Raw genomic sequence first — 15,164 nt, 5'->3', positions numbered from 1 at the left:
TTCACAATCTCGTTTTATTGCAAGTTGTATTTCACAAAACAAATCTCTCAAGTGATGCCACTCAGCTCCAAAGAAAGCTTATGTGATATAAGTACAGAAGAGCACGTGCAGGAACTACCCTGCTGGTTACCAAGGCAACCTATGCTCAAAGCTATATTTATACATAAAACTCAAACTGCTAGTGACAGAATTATTTTTCCCTGGCGGTAAACTGTCGTCTTTTCTCTGCGTGTTTTGTGTGTGTCTTATTTAAAATACAGGAATGTAAATTAACCAACGTTTATTAGTTAAAACTGAAATATTCTGTCGTTTTTTATTAAGATGGCTACCGATCAGTCCAAGATGGATACCCAGGTCACTAGGTCTGACTTGTTTGTATTTTGCTCTTTTTCTAATCGCAGGATTCCTATAGAAAGCAGGTAGTTATTGATGGGGAGACATGTTTGTTGGACATTCTGGACACAGCAGGTCAAGAGGAGTACAGTGCCATGAGAGACCAATACATGAGGACAGGAGAAGGCTTCCTGTGTGTCTTTGCAATCAACAACACCAAATCGTTTGAAGATATTCATCAGTACAGGTTGGTATTGCTGTAGATTTACCCCTCTCCAAAGCCCCGATGAGGCAAATACACAGATGGGCAGTGGGACCTTGAAGACAAAGTGGTCGCTTTGCTCGTGCTGATAGGATTATTGAGGTGAAGAGGAGACTCGTGTAGCTCACAAGCATGGACCTGTTAGTCCAAATGGCCTGTTTCTATGCTGTACACTCTTAAGTTTACAATAAGCCAGCAAATGTCCATTTGCCATTTTCAAACCAGCCAACTGCACACGCTCATCAATTTTTTTAAAAATGAAGCAATTTTTTTAAAAATCAAGCAAAATTGAAGACTTCTGTGACAGAAGTTTTTGGGTCAAATTAGTTAAGTGGTTGTTCTCAAGTTATTAACAGAGTAAAGACTGAGAGCAGTCTTCAGGAAATGTGGGTATTAGAGGGTGGGATATTGGGACCCCATTTTTAAGTCATGTCTTCTGTGCTGCTTCAGACATAATACATTAGATCATAAATAGAGGCAGGAGTAGCCATTTGGTCCATCGAGCCTGCTTTGCCATTTAATAAGATCATGACTGATCTCATTGTGGCCTTAACTCCATTTTGCTGTTAGACTAACTGACTTACATTTTCCTGCTTTCTGTCTCCCTCCTTTCTTTAATAGTGGTGTTACGCTTTCAGTTTTCCAATCTGCTGGGACCTTGCCAAAGTCTAGGAAATTTTTCTGCAGCCACTTCCTTTAAGACCCTAGGACAAAGGCCATTCGATCTAGGGAGCTTGTCGACCCTTAGTCATATTAGTTTTCCTATTAGATAAAAACAAAAAACTGCGGATGCTGGAAATCCAAAACAAAAACAGAATTACCTGGAAAAACTCAGCAGGTCTGGCAGCATCGGCAGGGAAGAAAAGAGTTGACGTTTCGAGTCCTCATGACTGTTCAGTTCTGTTGAAGGGTCATGAGGACTCGAAACGTCAACTCTTTTCTTCTCCGCTGATGCTGCCAGACCTGCTGAGTTTTTCCAGGTAATTCTGTTTTTGTTTTAGTTTTCCTATTACCTTTTTTGCCTGGTGATCCTGATTGTTGTTATCTGTCCCTTTTACCTCCCACTGCTTTTCTACTATTCTTCGGATGCTTTCTAGATCTTCTACCGTGAAGACAGATACCAAGTCTCTGCTATTTCCTTGTTTTCCATTATTAATTCCCCAGTCTTGCCCTCTAAGGGACCAACAATACTTTCCTAATACTTCCCTTTTTATATATTTGCAGAAGCTTTTACTGTCTGCTTTTTTATTTCTTTCTAGTTTTCTCTTGTACTCCAATTTCTCCCTAATTTATTTTACTTTTGGGCATCCTTTTCTAGTTTCAGAAATTCCTCAATCTTCTGGCCTGCCATTAATCTTTGCAGCATTATACATCTTTTCTTTCAATTTGATACCATCCTTAACTTCCTTACTTAGCAACAGATGGTGCATCTTTTTCATAGTCTTTCTTTCTCAATGGAATATATCTTTGTTGAGAGTTATGAGATATCTCCTTAAATGTCTGCTACTGATTCTCTAACATCTTTCTTTTTAACCAATTTTCTCAGTCCACTGTAGTCAATGCTGTCTTCATACCCTTGTAATTGCTTTTATTTAAGTTTAAGACATTAGTTTCAGACCCGGAATTTTCACCCTCCGACTAAATGTGAAATTCTATCATGTTATGATCACACTCACCTAGAAGATCCTTTACAATGAGATCATTAATTAACCCTGTCTCAATACGTATGACCAGATCTAAATAGCCTGTTCCCTGGTTGGTTCCAGAATGTACTGCTCTAAGAAACTGTCCTGAATACATTCTATGAACTTATCCTCCAGGTTACCTTTGCCAATTTGATTCATTCAATTTATATGAAGATCAAAACCTCCCATTATTATTGCTATACATTTCTTTTTAAGCCCCCATTATTTCTTGACATATACTCTGTCCTAAAATGTAGTTACTGTCTGGAGACTTTTAAACCACTTCTACCAGTGATTACTTTCCCTTGCTATTTCTTATCTCTACCCAAACTTGCTCCTGCTAACCAAGGTCATTTCTCATTACCGTACTGACCTCATCCTTGACTAACAGAGCCACCCCACCTCCTTTTCCTTTCTTCCTGTCTTTCTGAAGTGTCAAATAGCCTTGAAGACTCAGATCCCAGCCATGGTCACTTTTGCAACTATTTTTCTGTAATGGCCATCATATCATACTCTTATTTCTACGTGTGCTATCAATTCATCCATCTTATTACAAATGATGCATGCATTCAGATAAAAAGCTTTTAATTCTCTTTTTTTTTACCATTTTTCCCTATTCTGAGCTTGTATCTTCTGGTGGACTCTGTCCCTTCCTGTCATATTGTGGCTATCATTACCCGCTATGCCACCCTGCCTTATTGCCTTGTCCTTTCTCTTAACTTTCCAAATCTTGCCCCCGCCCCCACCCCCCCCCCCCCCCACCCAAATAGGTGAACCCTCTTGTGTTCCCCCCACCCCCACAATGTTTATTTCAGTATTGTCTTAATTTCTACTTAAGAAATAATAATATTCAACGGTTTGGGAAGCAGGATTAGAGGTGGTTGGAGGACAGGAGTTTCCCTACAGCACAGACTTGAGATGCTACAGCACCACCATTGTCAAGAGGGTGTAATTACAGCTTGAGCATTTACATAAAGAATTCCCATTCATAACTTGTGGATCTGGGAATTTACAATACAAAATTTGGCATGGATAGAGTTGGATTGCAGATAAAATTAACCTGAGATCCTATAAAGAGCAAGCTCCATCAGCATCTGTCTGTTGTGTCTCCCTGCGGAATCGATGGCCTCTCTATGTGCCTCGTTTCAAAGGGGCTGGGTATACTCTGATGCTTGATGTAAACAATGCATCTAGAGAGCAGGGGATCATGCTCGCAAGCAAAAAACACCAAACCGGGAGATTCTTAAAGGCGTAACATTTTTTTAAACCAGGAGGCAAGAAGATTCAGTAATTCCAAATCCATGCTGATGTATCCTTACTGACATTAAGTGTCATGAAACCTTTTGATCTAAGTTCAGTTTTGAAGAGTGCTGCTATCTATCAGAGGCTCACTGTGTCTTTGCAGAGAACAGATAAAAAGGGTGAAGGATTCGGATGACGTTCCAATGGTTTTGGTGGGTAACAAGTGCGATCTGCCAACCCGCACTGTGGAGACTCGGCAAGCCCAAGACCTGGCCCGGAGTTATGGCATTCCTTACATTGAAACATCTGCCAAAACCAGACAGGTAGGCAGCTGTCTATATCTAGCATTCATTGCTTAATTCTGTCTTCATTGTGGAGGTGGTGTTACTGGGTTCCTCTTATCCCTTATGGCCCATAGATTGCAAAATTGAGCTCATCCAAAACTCTGCTGCCTGTGTCCTAAGTTGTGCCAAATCATGTTCCCCTATCACCCCTGTGCTTGCTGACCTACATTGGCTTACATTCTGGCAATGTCTTAATTTTAAGTTTCTTATCCCTCCTTGTCGTGGCCCCTCACCAACTCTCTCTCTCTCATCTCCTCCAGCCCTACAGTTCATTGAGGTATCTGCATTTCTCTAAATCTGGCCCTTTTTAACATCCCTGACTTTGATCAGGCCACGCCATGCTTTCAGCTGCCTGGGTCCCAAGCTCTGAAATTCTCTCCCTAAACCTCTGTACTTCTCCTTCCTTTTAAGATGCTCCTTAAAACAACCCCATTGGCCAAGCTTTTGATCATTTGCCATAAATACCTCCTTGTATGGGTCAGTGTCAAATTCTGTTTGATAACAGTCCTGGAAGCACCTCGGGTCATTTTACTGCATAATGTTAAAGCTGTTATATATAATACAAGTTCTGCTGGCCAAGATGATCTTGTCCAAATCTCCCTCATGTCAGCTTTTGGTTTGATAGAAACAGAGGCCCCTGTGTTAGAGATTATGGGGGGGGTTCAAAAGGCCTATGATAAAGTACCACACAATAGACTTGTTAGCAAAATTAAAGCCTTTTGGGTTAAAGGGGCACTGGTAACATGGACATGAAATTGGTTAAAGGACAGAAAGCAGAGCGCAATGGTGAAAAGTTGATATCGGACGGAGGGAAGTGTATAGTGGTGTTTCCTAGGGGTATTGGGAACACTACTGTTTAATATATATTAATGACCTGGATTTGGGTAAAAAGAGCATAATTTCAAAGTTTGCAGATGACATGAAACTTGGAAAGTAGAAAACAATGAGGAGGGTGGTAACAGACTCCAGGAGGATGTACAGAAGCAAAGTACACCGGATGCTGAAAATCTGAAAATGGAAAATGATGGAAATACTCAACAGATCAGGCAGCATCTGAGGACAAAGAAACAGAGCTAACAAGAAGAGCAGGTTAAGGGGAACTTTAATGCAGTTGTTTAAGATCATAAATGGTTTTATAGAGTAAAAGGAGAGAAGCTGTTTCTCATGGCAGTAGGGTCTGTAACCTAACCAAAGGCCACAGATTTTAAGAAAATTAGACTTTTCTTGTAAAACAGATTTGTTGTGGTCTGGAATATGCTGCATGAAAGGGTGGTGGAAGCAGATTCAGTGATGACTTTTAAAAGGGGAATTGGGTAAATACTTCAAAAGGAAACATTTGCAGGGCTAAGGGGAAAGAGCAGGAGAGAGTGGGATTAATTGGATAGGTCTTCCAGAGAGCTGGCACAGGCTCAGTGGGCTGAAATGGCCCGTGCTTTATGATTATATGAAATGTAAATTGAGGTCATCAAAAATTTGAAACGTTAATAAATAATTCAGCTTTGACCTAACCAGCGCTCCCACCTCTGACTCAAAGATCATTGATTCACACCATACTCCAGCCCCCTGGGCTCTTTGTTCAGGCTGACGTTAAGGGAGTGCTCCATTGTCAAAGAGGCCATGCTGAGGGAGTGCTACGCTGTTGAGGATGGTGTTTTCAGATGAGATGATAAACTGAGGAGATCCCTGTCTGGATGTGAAATATCCCGTGGCAGGGGCGTTCTCTACAGAGTCTTGTCCAATATTGACTCCTCATTCAAGATCACTAAAAGTAGATTAGCTGGCTTTTATCTCAGTGCTGTTTGTGGGATCCTGCTGTGCGCAAATTAGCTGCTGAGTTTCCTACATTTCAACAGTGACTACACGTCAAAAATAATTGATTGGCTGCAAATTGCTTTGGGATGTCCCAAGGTTGTGAAAGCTGCTATAGAAATGCAAGTTCACGTTTATTCATTCAGCTTCATTGAGTTATTTCTGGAATTCTGCAACCCCGCACAGTTCTGTTCAGTGTCTGAAGTTTATACTTAAACAGGATCAGCCTCATTCTGCTTCACCTGGCACTGGTCATGTGTCGTGACCTCTGCTTGCAGTGTTGGCTCATGGGGACCTGGTGGTCAATCACATTGGAGCACTGAAGCTTTGGTTCCATGACTTGAAATGCCTAACACTGCCTTGTTCCCAGAAGCACAGAAGGAGGCCATTCAGGCAGTCGTGCCTGGGCTGGCTCTTTGAAAGAGCGTTCCAATTAATCCCACTCCCCTGCTCTTTCCTCATAGCCATGTATTTTTCCCTTTAAATATTTATTCAATTGTTTTTGAAAGTTACTGTTGAATCTGCTTCCACTGCCATTTCAGTAAGTGTGTTCTAGATCACAAACGACTTTGTTTTTTAAAAAAAAATCTCATCTCCCCTCTGGTTCTTTTGCCAATCACCTTAAATCTCTGCCACTGAGAAATTAACTTACTTTATTAAATATCTCTTTAACCGTTTCTAAGTAATCCTGATAGACATTGTGTCAGAATCTGAAAGGATTGAATGAATTCCGTGCCCAAAGGGTTGGATGATGTTTATCTGCAGGTGTTTATAATGTAGGGGAGGCTTGATGAAACCAATGTCAAGAAGATCTTGATCTCCTTTTTGCAACAAAGTGATAGAGTAGACCAGGCAGCTTCCATAACAAGCAATGTAACAGAGTCAGATTTTCAGAGTGAGTTTGAGGGAAAGAGATCCACCCAGAAGGCCTCCCCTCCAGAAGCAGAGGCTCCTGTCTCACTAAAACCTCTTTCACTTCTGCTTTTTGTGTGTGGGAGTAGCATCTCAGATGGATTGTGGGAAATTCCTGCACCAGTTACCTAGACTTCAGAAAGCATCTGACAAAGTTACACATGAAAGGCTTCTGCTGATTCAGGGTAAAACCTGGAAATGGACAGCAAGCTGCTTAAAGGAAATCAAGTCACAGATACACATTAGTATGAACTTGGGGTGGGAGCCCCTTTTCAGAAGCTTTGGATTTACCCAGGGGAATGCCCAAATACGGGAAGGGGAAAGAAGAAAAGAGAAGAGAAGGGGGAACAATAACGGGAAGGGTATAACTTTCTTAAAAGGTGTATTTATGACCATGGAATTTCCCAAAGCACTTTTGAAATGTAGCTACTGTTCTGATGTGGGAAACAGGGTAGGTAACCTTGGGACAGTAGCATGGGGTCTTTTGCATCCACCTGAAGGCAGACAACACTGGAAAGCATCTGTAACAAACAGACACTGTAAAATCTTGAAATATAGTAAAATTAACGTTTTGAATTTACAAAACCCTCCGTGCACAGGAAAGTTTTCAAGAATCTGTTCCCCTTGCCGCCCCCTGGCTAGAAGCTGTAACTGCAGGTAGGCCCATTGCAGTTTTCCTCTTGCAGACTTCTGTCAAATAGAATCATACAGCACACAAGGACGTCATTTGGCCCATCGTGTCTGAGCTGGCTCTTTGAACGAACAACTTGTGTGCAATTTTGGTCTTCATATTTAAGAAAGGAAAGTTGCATTGGAGGCGATACAGCAAAGGTTCGCTAATTTGTCCCAGGGATGAGGAGGTTGTCCTATGATGAGAGGCTGGGTAAATTGGGCTTGTATTCTCTGGAGTTTAGAAGAGTGAGAAGCGCTCACATTGAAACCTACAAAATTCTGAAGGGGCTTGATAGGGTGGGCACTGAGAGATTGTTTTCATTGGTCGCGGGGGGGAATCTAAAACACGGGGGTACAGTCTCAGGATAAGGGGCTGATCATTTAGGATTGAGCTGAGGAGAAATTACTTCATTTAAAGGGTTGTGAATCTTTGGAATTCTCTACCCCAGAGTACTATGGTTGCTCCATCGTTGAATACATTTAAGTCTGGGATAGACAGATTTTTGGTGTCTCAGGAAATTAAGGAAATAGGGAACGGCTGCAAAAATGGAGTTTAAACCCAAGATCAGCCATGATCGTATTGAGTGGTGGAGCAGGTTCAATGGCCATGTGGTCCACTCTTATGTTTTTGCTATCCAGTGAGTCCCACTGCTTGTTTCCCAAAGTCCTAAAAATCTTTACCCTTCAAGAGCAAAGTACTTCAGAAGCTGGAAATCTGGAATAAAAACAAATGCTGGAAATATTCAGCAAGTCAGGCAGGATCTGAGGAGAGAAAGAGTTGACGTTTCAGGTCTGTGTCCTTTCATCAGAATGTAGGCAACCACTGGCGAGGTGAGAAATTATTGCCTGTCCTTAATTGCCTTTGAGAAGGTAGGGGTGAGCTGCCCTCTTGAATGCAAGTGAATGGCTTACTATATAGGCTATTTCAGAGAGCATTTAAGAGTCAACTGCATTGCTGTAGGTCTGGAGTCACATATAGGTCAGGTTGAATAAGGACAGCAGATTTCTCTTACCTGAAGGACATTAGTGAATCAGATGGGTTTTTACAACAATCCCAGTAGTTCCATGGACACCATCACTAAGGCAGATTTTTATTCTAGATTTTATATAATTAATTGAATTTAAATCTCCCAGCTACCATGATGAGATTTGAACATATGTCTGCAAATCATTAGTCCAGGCCTCTGGATTACTAGTCCATAACCACTATGCTAACATTCTCCTGAACACAATATGCCAAGTGAGGGCCAAAGGTTTAGCATAACTTCCTTCCTTTTGTATCCATTCCTTCATTTATAAACCAAGGATTCTTGTGCTTTCTTAACCTTCCCAACCTGTCTTGCCTCCTTCAAAGATTTGTGTACATTCACTCCCACATCTCTCAATTCTTGAAACCCCTTTAAAATTTTATCATTCAGTTTATATTACCTATCCTCATTCTTTCCACCCAAATGTATCATTTAGCTGTGTTAAACTGCATCTGCCCACGTGTTTGTGTTCTTCTGTCACCTGTTACTGTTGTGTTCGTTGTTGTCTTGGGCTAGAAGGTGAACCTGCAAGATCTTTACCCAGAGGGAGATGTACAAGTTGTTAAGAAGGATGATTCAACTCAGGACTCAATTTGATCAGAAATTCAAAATGCCATGACCACAAAAGGAAGTCAGAGGCTGGGTATTCTGTGGAGAGTAACTCATCTCCTCACTCCAAAGCCTGCCACTATCTACAAGGTGCAAGTCAGGAGAGTAATGAAATACTTTCCATTTGCCTGGATGAGTATAGCTCTAACAACACTCGAGCTCAATACCATGCAGGACAACTGATTGGCATCCCATCCATCACCTTAAACATTCTCTCCCTCCTCCACCGACACAGTAGCAGCAGTGTGTACCATCCATAAGATGAGCTGCAGCAACTCACCATGGCTTCTTCAATAGCACCTTCCAAATCCACAATCTCAACCACCTAGAAGGACAAGGGCAGCAGATGTATGGGAACACCACCACCTGGAAGTTCCCCTCCAAGCCACACACCATGTTGGAAATATTTTGCCAATTCTTTACTGTCACTGGGTTAAAATCCTGAACTCCCTCCCTAAGAGCACTGTGGGTGTACCTACACCACATGGATTACACCAGTTCAAGAAGGCAGCTCACTACCACCTTCTCGAATAATTAGGGATAGGGATTTAATGCTGACCTCCTCAATGATGCTCACATCCCATGAATGAAAAAATTAAATCATTTCCGTGTGCTTTTGTTTGATCTAAGAAGCAGCTGGATACTGCAGCAGGGAAATAATAGAGCTCACTTTTGGGGAGGATGGGCTGTAAAGGCAGAAAGTGCTGGGAAAATTCAGCAGGTCTGGCAGCATCTGTAGAGAGAGCAACAAAGTTAATGTTTCAAGTCCAATTTTACTGTAAAGAGTCTGGGGAGTCTTCCTCATCTGGACCCACCTGATCCTAAGATGTGAGACTTTTATAAGGTTATTCCATCTGCCTAGTGGAGAGGCTGGAGCAGTGGAGCACTAGGCTACATGCACAGTTAATAGAGGGGTTTGGATAAATTAAAAAAGGAAAAACTATTTCCACTGTAAGGGTCAGAAACCAAGGATGCAGATTTAAGTTGTGATAAAAGAATAAGAGGGCAGACAGCTTTAAATTTTAAAAAAAATTCTCAATGAGTTATTATGTTGGGAAGGGGGTGCCTAGAAAAGGCAATAGAAGCAGATTCAACAGTAACTATCAAATGGCTTCTTTCTGCACAGTATCTTCCTAAGGTCTCTGGCAAGAATGTGCATTTCCAGTTTCTCCTAACTATTGGGTTTTTATGTTCCAGGGAGTGGAGGATGCTTTTTACACCTTGGTCCGTGAGATCAGTCAACACAAAGTGAGGAAATCGAATCCACCAGATGACAGTGGACAAGACTGTAACAACTGTAAATGTGTGATATTGTGACCTCAGGCAAGTCTCTAATTCACCGAGTCTCGGGAACACTTCATGGTTTGCTACCAATCACTGTGTAGGTTATTTCTCCATATCTACAAATTCCTTTCCTTAGCTCTGTCACACATTTACCACACAAGTACTGTGCTTCCTGTGCATCCTCTCTGCAATATCCAGCACTTTTGGAGATTCAAAACTCATGCTCTTTATGGCCTTCTCCTTCTTCCCATCCACATGCTGCCCTTTGGTGGTATCACCCGAAAACCTGTCAGGTTCCTCATATACGCTAACGACATCCAGCTCCACCTCACTGCCACTGCATCTGGTTTGTCAGGCTGCTTGCCTGGCATTCCAACTGGGTGAGCAGAAATTTCCTGCAATTAAGTAGTGGGAAAACACAAGCCATTGTTTTTAATCCCCCTCCTTTCCCGAGCCACTGACTCCATTCCTTTCCTTGGCAACTCTTGAGACTGAGCCCAATTGTTCGCAATCACATTGTCATATCTGACATGAGCTTTCCAACCATATGTCTACACCATTTCTAAGACTGCCTATTTCCACATCTGTGACATTGCCTAACTCTGTCCCTGTCTCTGCTCATCTGCTGCTGAAATCCTTATCCATGCCTTTATCTCTAGACTTGACTATTCCAATACGCTTCTGGCTGGCCTCCCACGTTCTACCCTTGGTAAATTTCAGCTCATCTAAAACTCAGTTACCAGTATCTTAACCCCCAGAGAGTCCCATTCACTCATCACCCTGTGCTTGCTGACCTGCACTGGCTCCTGTTTGGCAAAGCTTCAGTTTTAAAATTCTCTCTAGTTTTCATATTTCTCCAAGGCCTCAACCCTCCCAAGCTCCTGCAGCCCCACAACCCCCTGAGATGTCTGCACTCCTCTAATTTTGGCCTCTTGCGCAACCCCAATTTTAATTGTCCCTCCATTGGTGGCCGTGCCTTCAACTGCCTCAGCCCTGAGCATTGATATGCGCTCTGTAAACTCCTCTGCTTCTCTCCCCTCCTTTTGAAAGGGTCTTCAAAACCCAGCTCTTTGACCAAGCTTTTGGTCATCTGCCTTAATATCTCCTTTTGTGGCTCTGTGTCCATTTAATGCTCCTGTGCCTTGGGAAGTTTTGACAATGTTGAAGGCAGTATGTAAATGCAAGTTGGTGGTGAAGTTAGTTGCTAGAAATCATAGCCATATTCCAGACCCCCTGACCCCATGAATTGTGCCATGGGCAGATCTGGGAATCATACACTCTGTTTGCTACTTGAATATTTTGTTTGCCCTCCGGCAGATGGCATCCTGTTTCAGCTATGTCACAATCTGGGCTCTGAGTCAAAGATCATGTGTTCAAGTCCCACTCCAGAGGCTTGAGCACAAAATCCAGCTGACACTCCCAGTGCAGTACTGAGGGAGCACCACAGTGTCGGGGCTGGGGAGGCACGGAGGAGGCACAGATGTGGACATCGCTTCAGTGTCAGGGCCGGGGAAGCCAGTCTAAGTCTAACTATCATTGTCATGCATGGGAGCTGGCTGCGTGCAAATAAGTTGCTGCATAACACTAAATAGACTTCAGCCACTGTATTACTTCAAGTGGTTTGGAGCATTTTGTGGGCTTTGAAAGTACTTGATTTGAACCCTGTCACCTGTTCTCAATGAACTTACAAAGAGTTGCCACATGATGGAGCCTCAGAGCAGAGTCAATGTTGCAGTTAGCTGATGCAGAATCCTAGAGAGCAGGAGGAGGCCATTCAGCCAGGCTCTGTACTGGCTCCTCGTCTGTATAATTCAATTTGCCCACATTTTTCCACATTGCCCCTTGAATTATTTCCTTTCAAGCAATTATCCAATTTTCTTTGGAAAGTTTAAAGGTCAAAATTAAAGTGGAAAATTTAATTGTGGCTTTCTTCAGGCACTGGAGATGCCAGGAGCTTGTGTCTGACCATGTGACAGAATGAAGGTTGACATTCCGGTGCAGTACTGAGCGAATATTGCAATGTTGGAGGTGCCATCTTTCAGATGAGATGTTAAATTGAGGCCCTATCTACCTGCTCATGTGGGTGTAAAAATCCCATAGCAGAAGAGCAGAGGAGTTATCCCAAGTGTCCTGGCCAATAATTATCTTTCAATAGACATTATCTGGTCATTATTATATTGTGGGAACTTGCTGTGTGTAAATTAGCTGTGTGTGGTGTTCCCTACAGTACAACAGTGATTGCACTTCACAAAGTGCTTAATTGGCTGTATAGTGTTTTGAATTGCCCAGTGGTCATGAAAGGCACTACATAAATGTAAGTCTTCCTTTCTTATATTGATCTGCTTTTGCTGCCCTTTCAGGCAGCACATTCTAGTTCACCACAACTCGTGTATTAAAAAAACAGCCACCACCTCTCCCCCTCTGGTTCTTTTGTCAATTGTCTTAAATCTGTGTCCCCTCGTTACTGACCCTTCCGCCAGTAGAAACTGTTTCTCCTGATCTACTCTTATCAAAAAAGCTTAACTTTGAGAATAATCCTACCGTCTATATCATTGATTGAGATGTAGCTGTTTGATTATAACCTTACTCAGCACGCTTCATCAAGAGGGGTCACTACCTGTTTTTTTTTTCCTTTATTCTTTCATAGGATGTGGACATTGCTGGCAAGGCCAGTATTTGTTGCCCATCCTCATCACCACTCAACTGAGGGATAGTTAAGAGTCAACCACATTGCAGTGCGTCTGGATCATGTAGGCCAGACCAGGTAAAGATGGCAGATTCCACCCCTAAAGGTCATTAGTGAACCGGATGGGTTTTTACAACATTTGATAGTTTCATGGTCACCATTACTGAGATTAGATTTATATTCCAGCTTTATCAGCTGACTTGGTGGAATTTGAACCCATGTCCCCAGAGCATTCACCTAAGCTTCTGAATTAGTAGTGCAGGGATGTTACTATAACTATAACTGTCTTCCCCTCCAGAGTCTTTAGGCAATCATAGCACCTCAATTGTAGCAGTGTGACTTGTACATTTGTCCTGAACTTTTCAAATTAAAAATTCTTTAAATCTATTGTCATGGCCAGTATTTGCTTTCAACTTAGTGGCTTGTAATTGTATCTGTTTAGTTCACAGGAACATTTGAAGATTCATTCAACACACAAGTGCAGGAAGAGAGAGAGAGCGAATTATCGACTAGTGAAGGAAGGTGACAGCGAGGAGAGAAATCAGGAAGAATGACCAATCCTGTATAATAGAACAGCGTGAGGGGAGCCGGTTGTGTATGACTCTCGTCAGCTGCCACCTGCTCCACACGGGTCTCCAGTTGTATAGAGCCATAGATTTTAAAATCACACTAAATTATTCTTACACTAGTTACCCTGTGATTCCATGTCCCATTTCAGCATTGCTGGGAAATGTGTTCCTGCCAGAAATATTGTATATAAATCACTAACTATAAAGTTGCAGGATCTTAAGAATATTGTTTTATACTTTGTATTTTGAGCTGATCCAATTTCTTTTTTTTTTAAATTGTGTGTTTATTTCAGTGCTGGCAACTTGGCTTCCTGTCTTTAAATGGTGGCAATGTGGATGAATATCATTTTATACATAATGAACCTTTTGGGTATAAATGTATAATCTTCATTTGTCGCAATGTTGCATTACTTCATAAATGTGAGAGGATGTACAATCCCTTCATTGAGAAGCTTGCCGTGTTTTAGGTGGTTGGTTATTTTTTTGGAATGGGGGGGGGGGGCGGTTAGGGGGAGGTTACCAAGAGGGACTAGCCACTTACCGCTGAGTGTTAAAATGGAAATCGCTAGCGTAAATCTGTATGTGTGGATCCCAGTCACCTAACGGGTAGCTTGGAGGAAGAGAGCAGCAGTTTGGTGGAAGGTCCTCAATTTGTGACATGAATTGGGTGTTGGATAAGGGGGAATTAATCCCAGTCCTCCCCTCTGCTTTGGGCAGAGTAGCTGCACTGGTTGTAAACCCACTTTCCATGCCCATCACCTGTATAGAAACCACAGTCTGTTATTCCTTTTTTTTCTTACTCTTGGAATCCTTTCACTCCTCACTCCCATTCCACTTCAGATGTTATTGAAGATCCAATAAATACCTCATGTCATTGATATTGAAAACTTTTAATGATGTTGTTTGGGATGAGAAGAGATGCTTACTCAATATTTGACTGATCCCATTGAATGCTTTCACTACAAACCTGTGATTGCTTGTTTCCCTCTGTTGTGCTGTGTGAATGAAGGTGATCCCTACTACTTCTGAGCATAGTTGACCAGTTTTAAGTGTCTCAGGATTAAATAGCCCAAATGACTGCACAGTCGTTACACATGAGCTGTTCAGTCCCCAGTTGCGACTGAGATAGTAGTCAAAGGCATCATCTAATTCAAATATTGTAGTGGGGAATGGGGAAAGGTATTGTTCTTTTAACTACTTTAGCCCAGGTATTCCAATATTTGAATGAGACAGTAAAATGTCAAAGAGCACTGCCCAATTTTGATAAGGTTGAAACTGGTGTTAGATTGCAAACAGAACAAGAATACTTAAAATCGAGACATCAGATTAAGAGCCACCTAACCTGCCAATCAGGTTTCTTTCTTTAACGCTTCTTAATCGTCAGAGTTCACCAGTTGAAGGAGGGCTAAATTCTTCAGTGAAAACCCATAGTATCCTGACACCCCCCCCCCCCCCCCCCCCCCCCCCCCCCCCGCCCAGTACTGTTAAAACTGGGCCAGACTTGTATTGTCCTAACTCTGTGTTCGCAAATGTGAAATAATCCTACTTTGAGCAGCAATTCTGTGGGTCCCTCTCCGAGGGAGGGCTCATGTTGCCAACCTGCTGCCAATTCTCTGTTTTATTTAACAAAATTTAACATGTACATTTTCTGGGTGAAATAAAGATGATTTGAAAAAAAATGCTTTGAACTCTGTTTATTGTGAGGGGTTACACAGAGTTTGGGAATCGG

At 42.2% G+C, this 15,164-nt stretch overlaps 1 protein-coding gene across 3 annotated transcripts in view; it reads left to right on the top strand.

Moving 5' to 3' along the window:
- The window catches only part of LOC121283161 (GTPase HRas), a 68,515-nt gene extending 53,401 nt beyond the window's left edge, over positions 1–15,114 (top strand). For 2 of the 3 annotated variants that reach the window (XM_041197340.1, XM_041197341.1), the window contains 4 exons: positions 402–580; positions 3,686–3,845; positions 10,094–10,219; positions 13,309–15,114. In XM_041197340.1, the coding sequence (XP_041053274.1) occupies positions 402–580; positions 3,686–3,845; positions 10,094–10,213 (459 nt within the window). In that variant the 3' untranslated portion in view covers positions 10,214–10,219; positions 13,309–15,114. The remainder of the gene's footprint in view (positions 1–401; positions 581–3,685; positions 3,846–10,093; positions 10,220–13,308) is intronic. The other variant, XM_041197342.1, reaches the window with a different exon arrangement.
- Positions 15,115–15,164: the final 50 nt, after the last annotated feature.

The sequence above is a fragment of the Carcharodon carcharias genome, chromosome 10 (genome assembly GCF_017639515.1).
Source record: "Carcharodon carcharias isolate sCarCar2 chromosome 10, sCarCar2.pri, whole genome shotgun sequence".
NCBI classification, from domain to species: Eukaryota; Metazoa; Chordata; class Chondrichthyes; order Lamniformes; family Lamnidae; genus Carcharodon; species Carcharodon carcharias.
The sequence above is the reverse complement of the archived record's forward strand: the minus strand, read 5'-3'. Positions and strand labels throughout refer to the sequence as shown.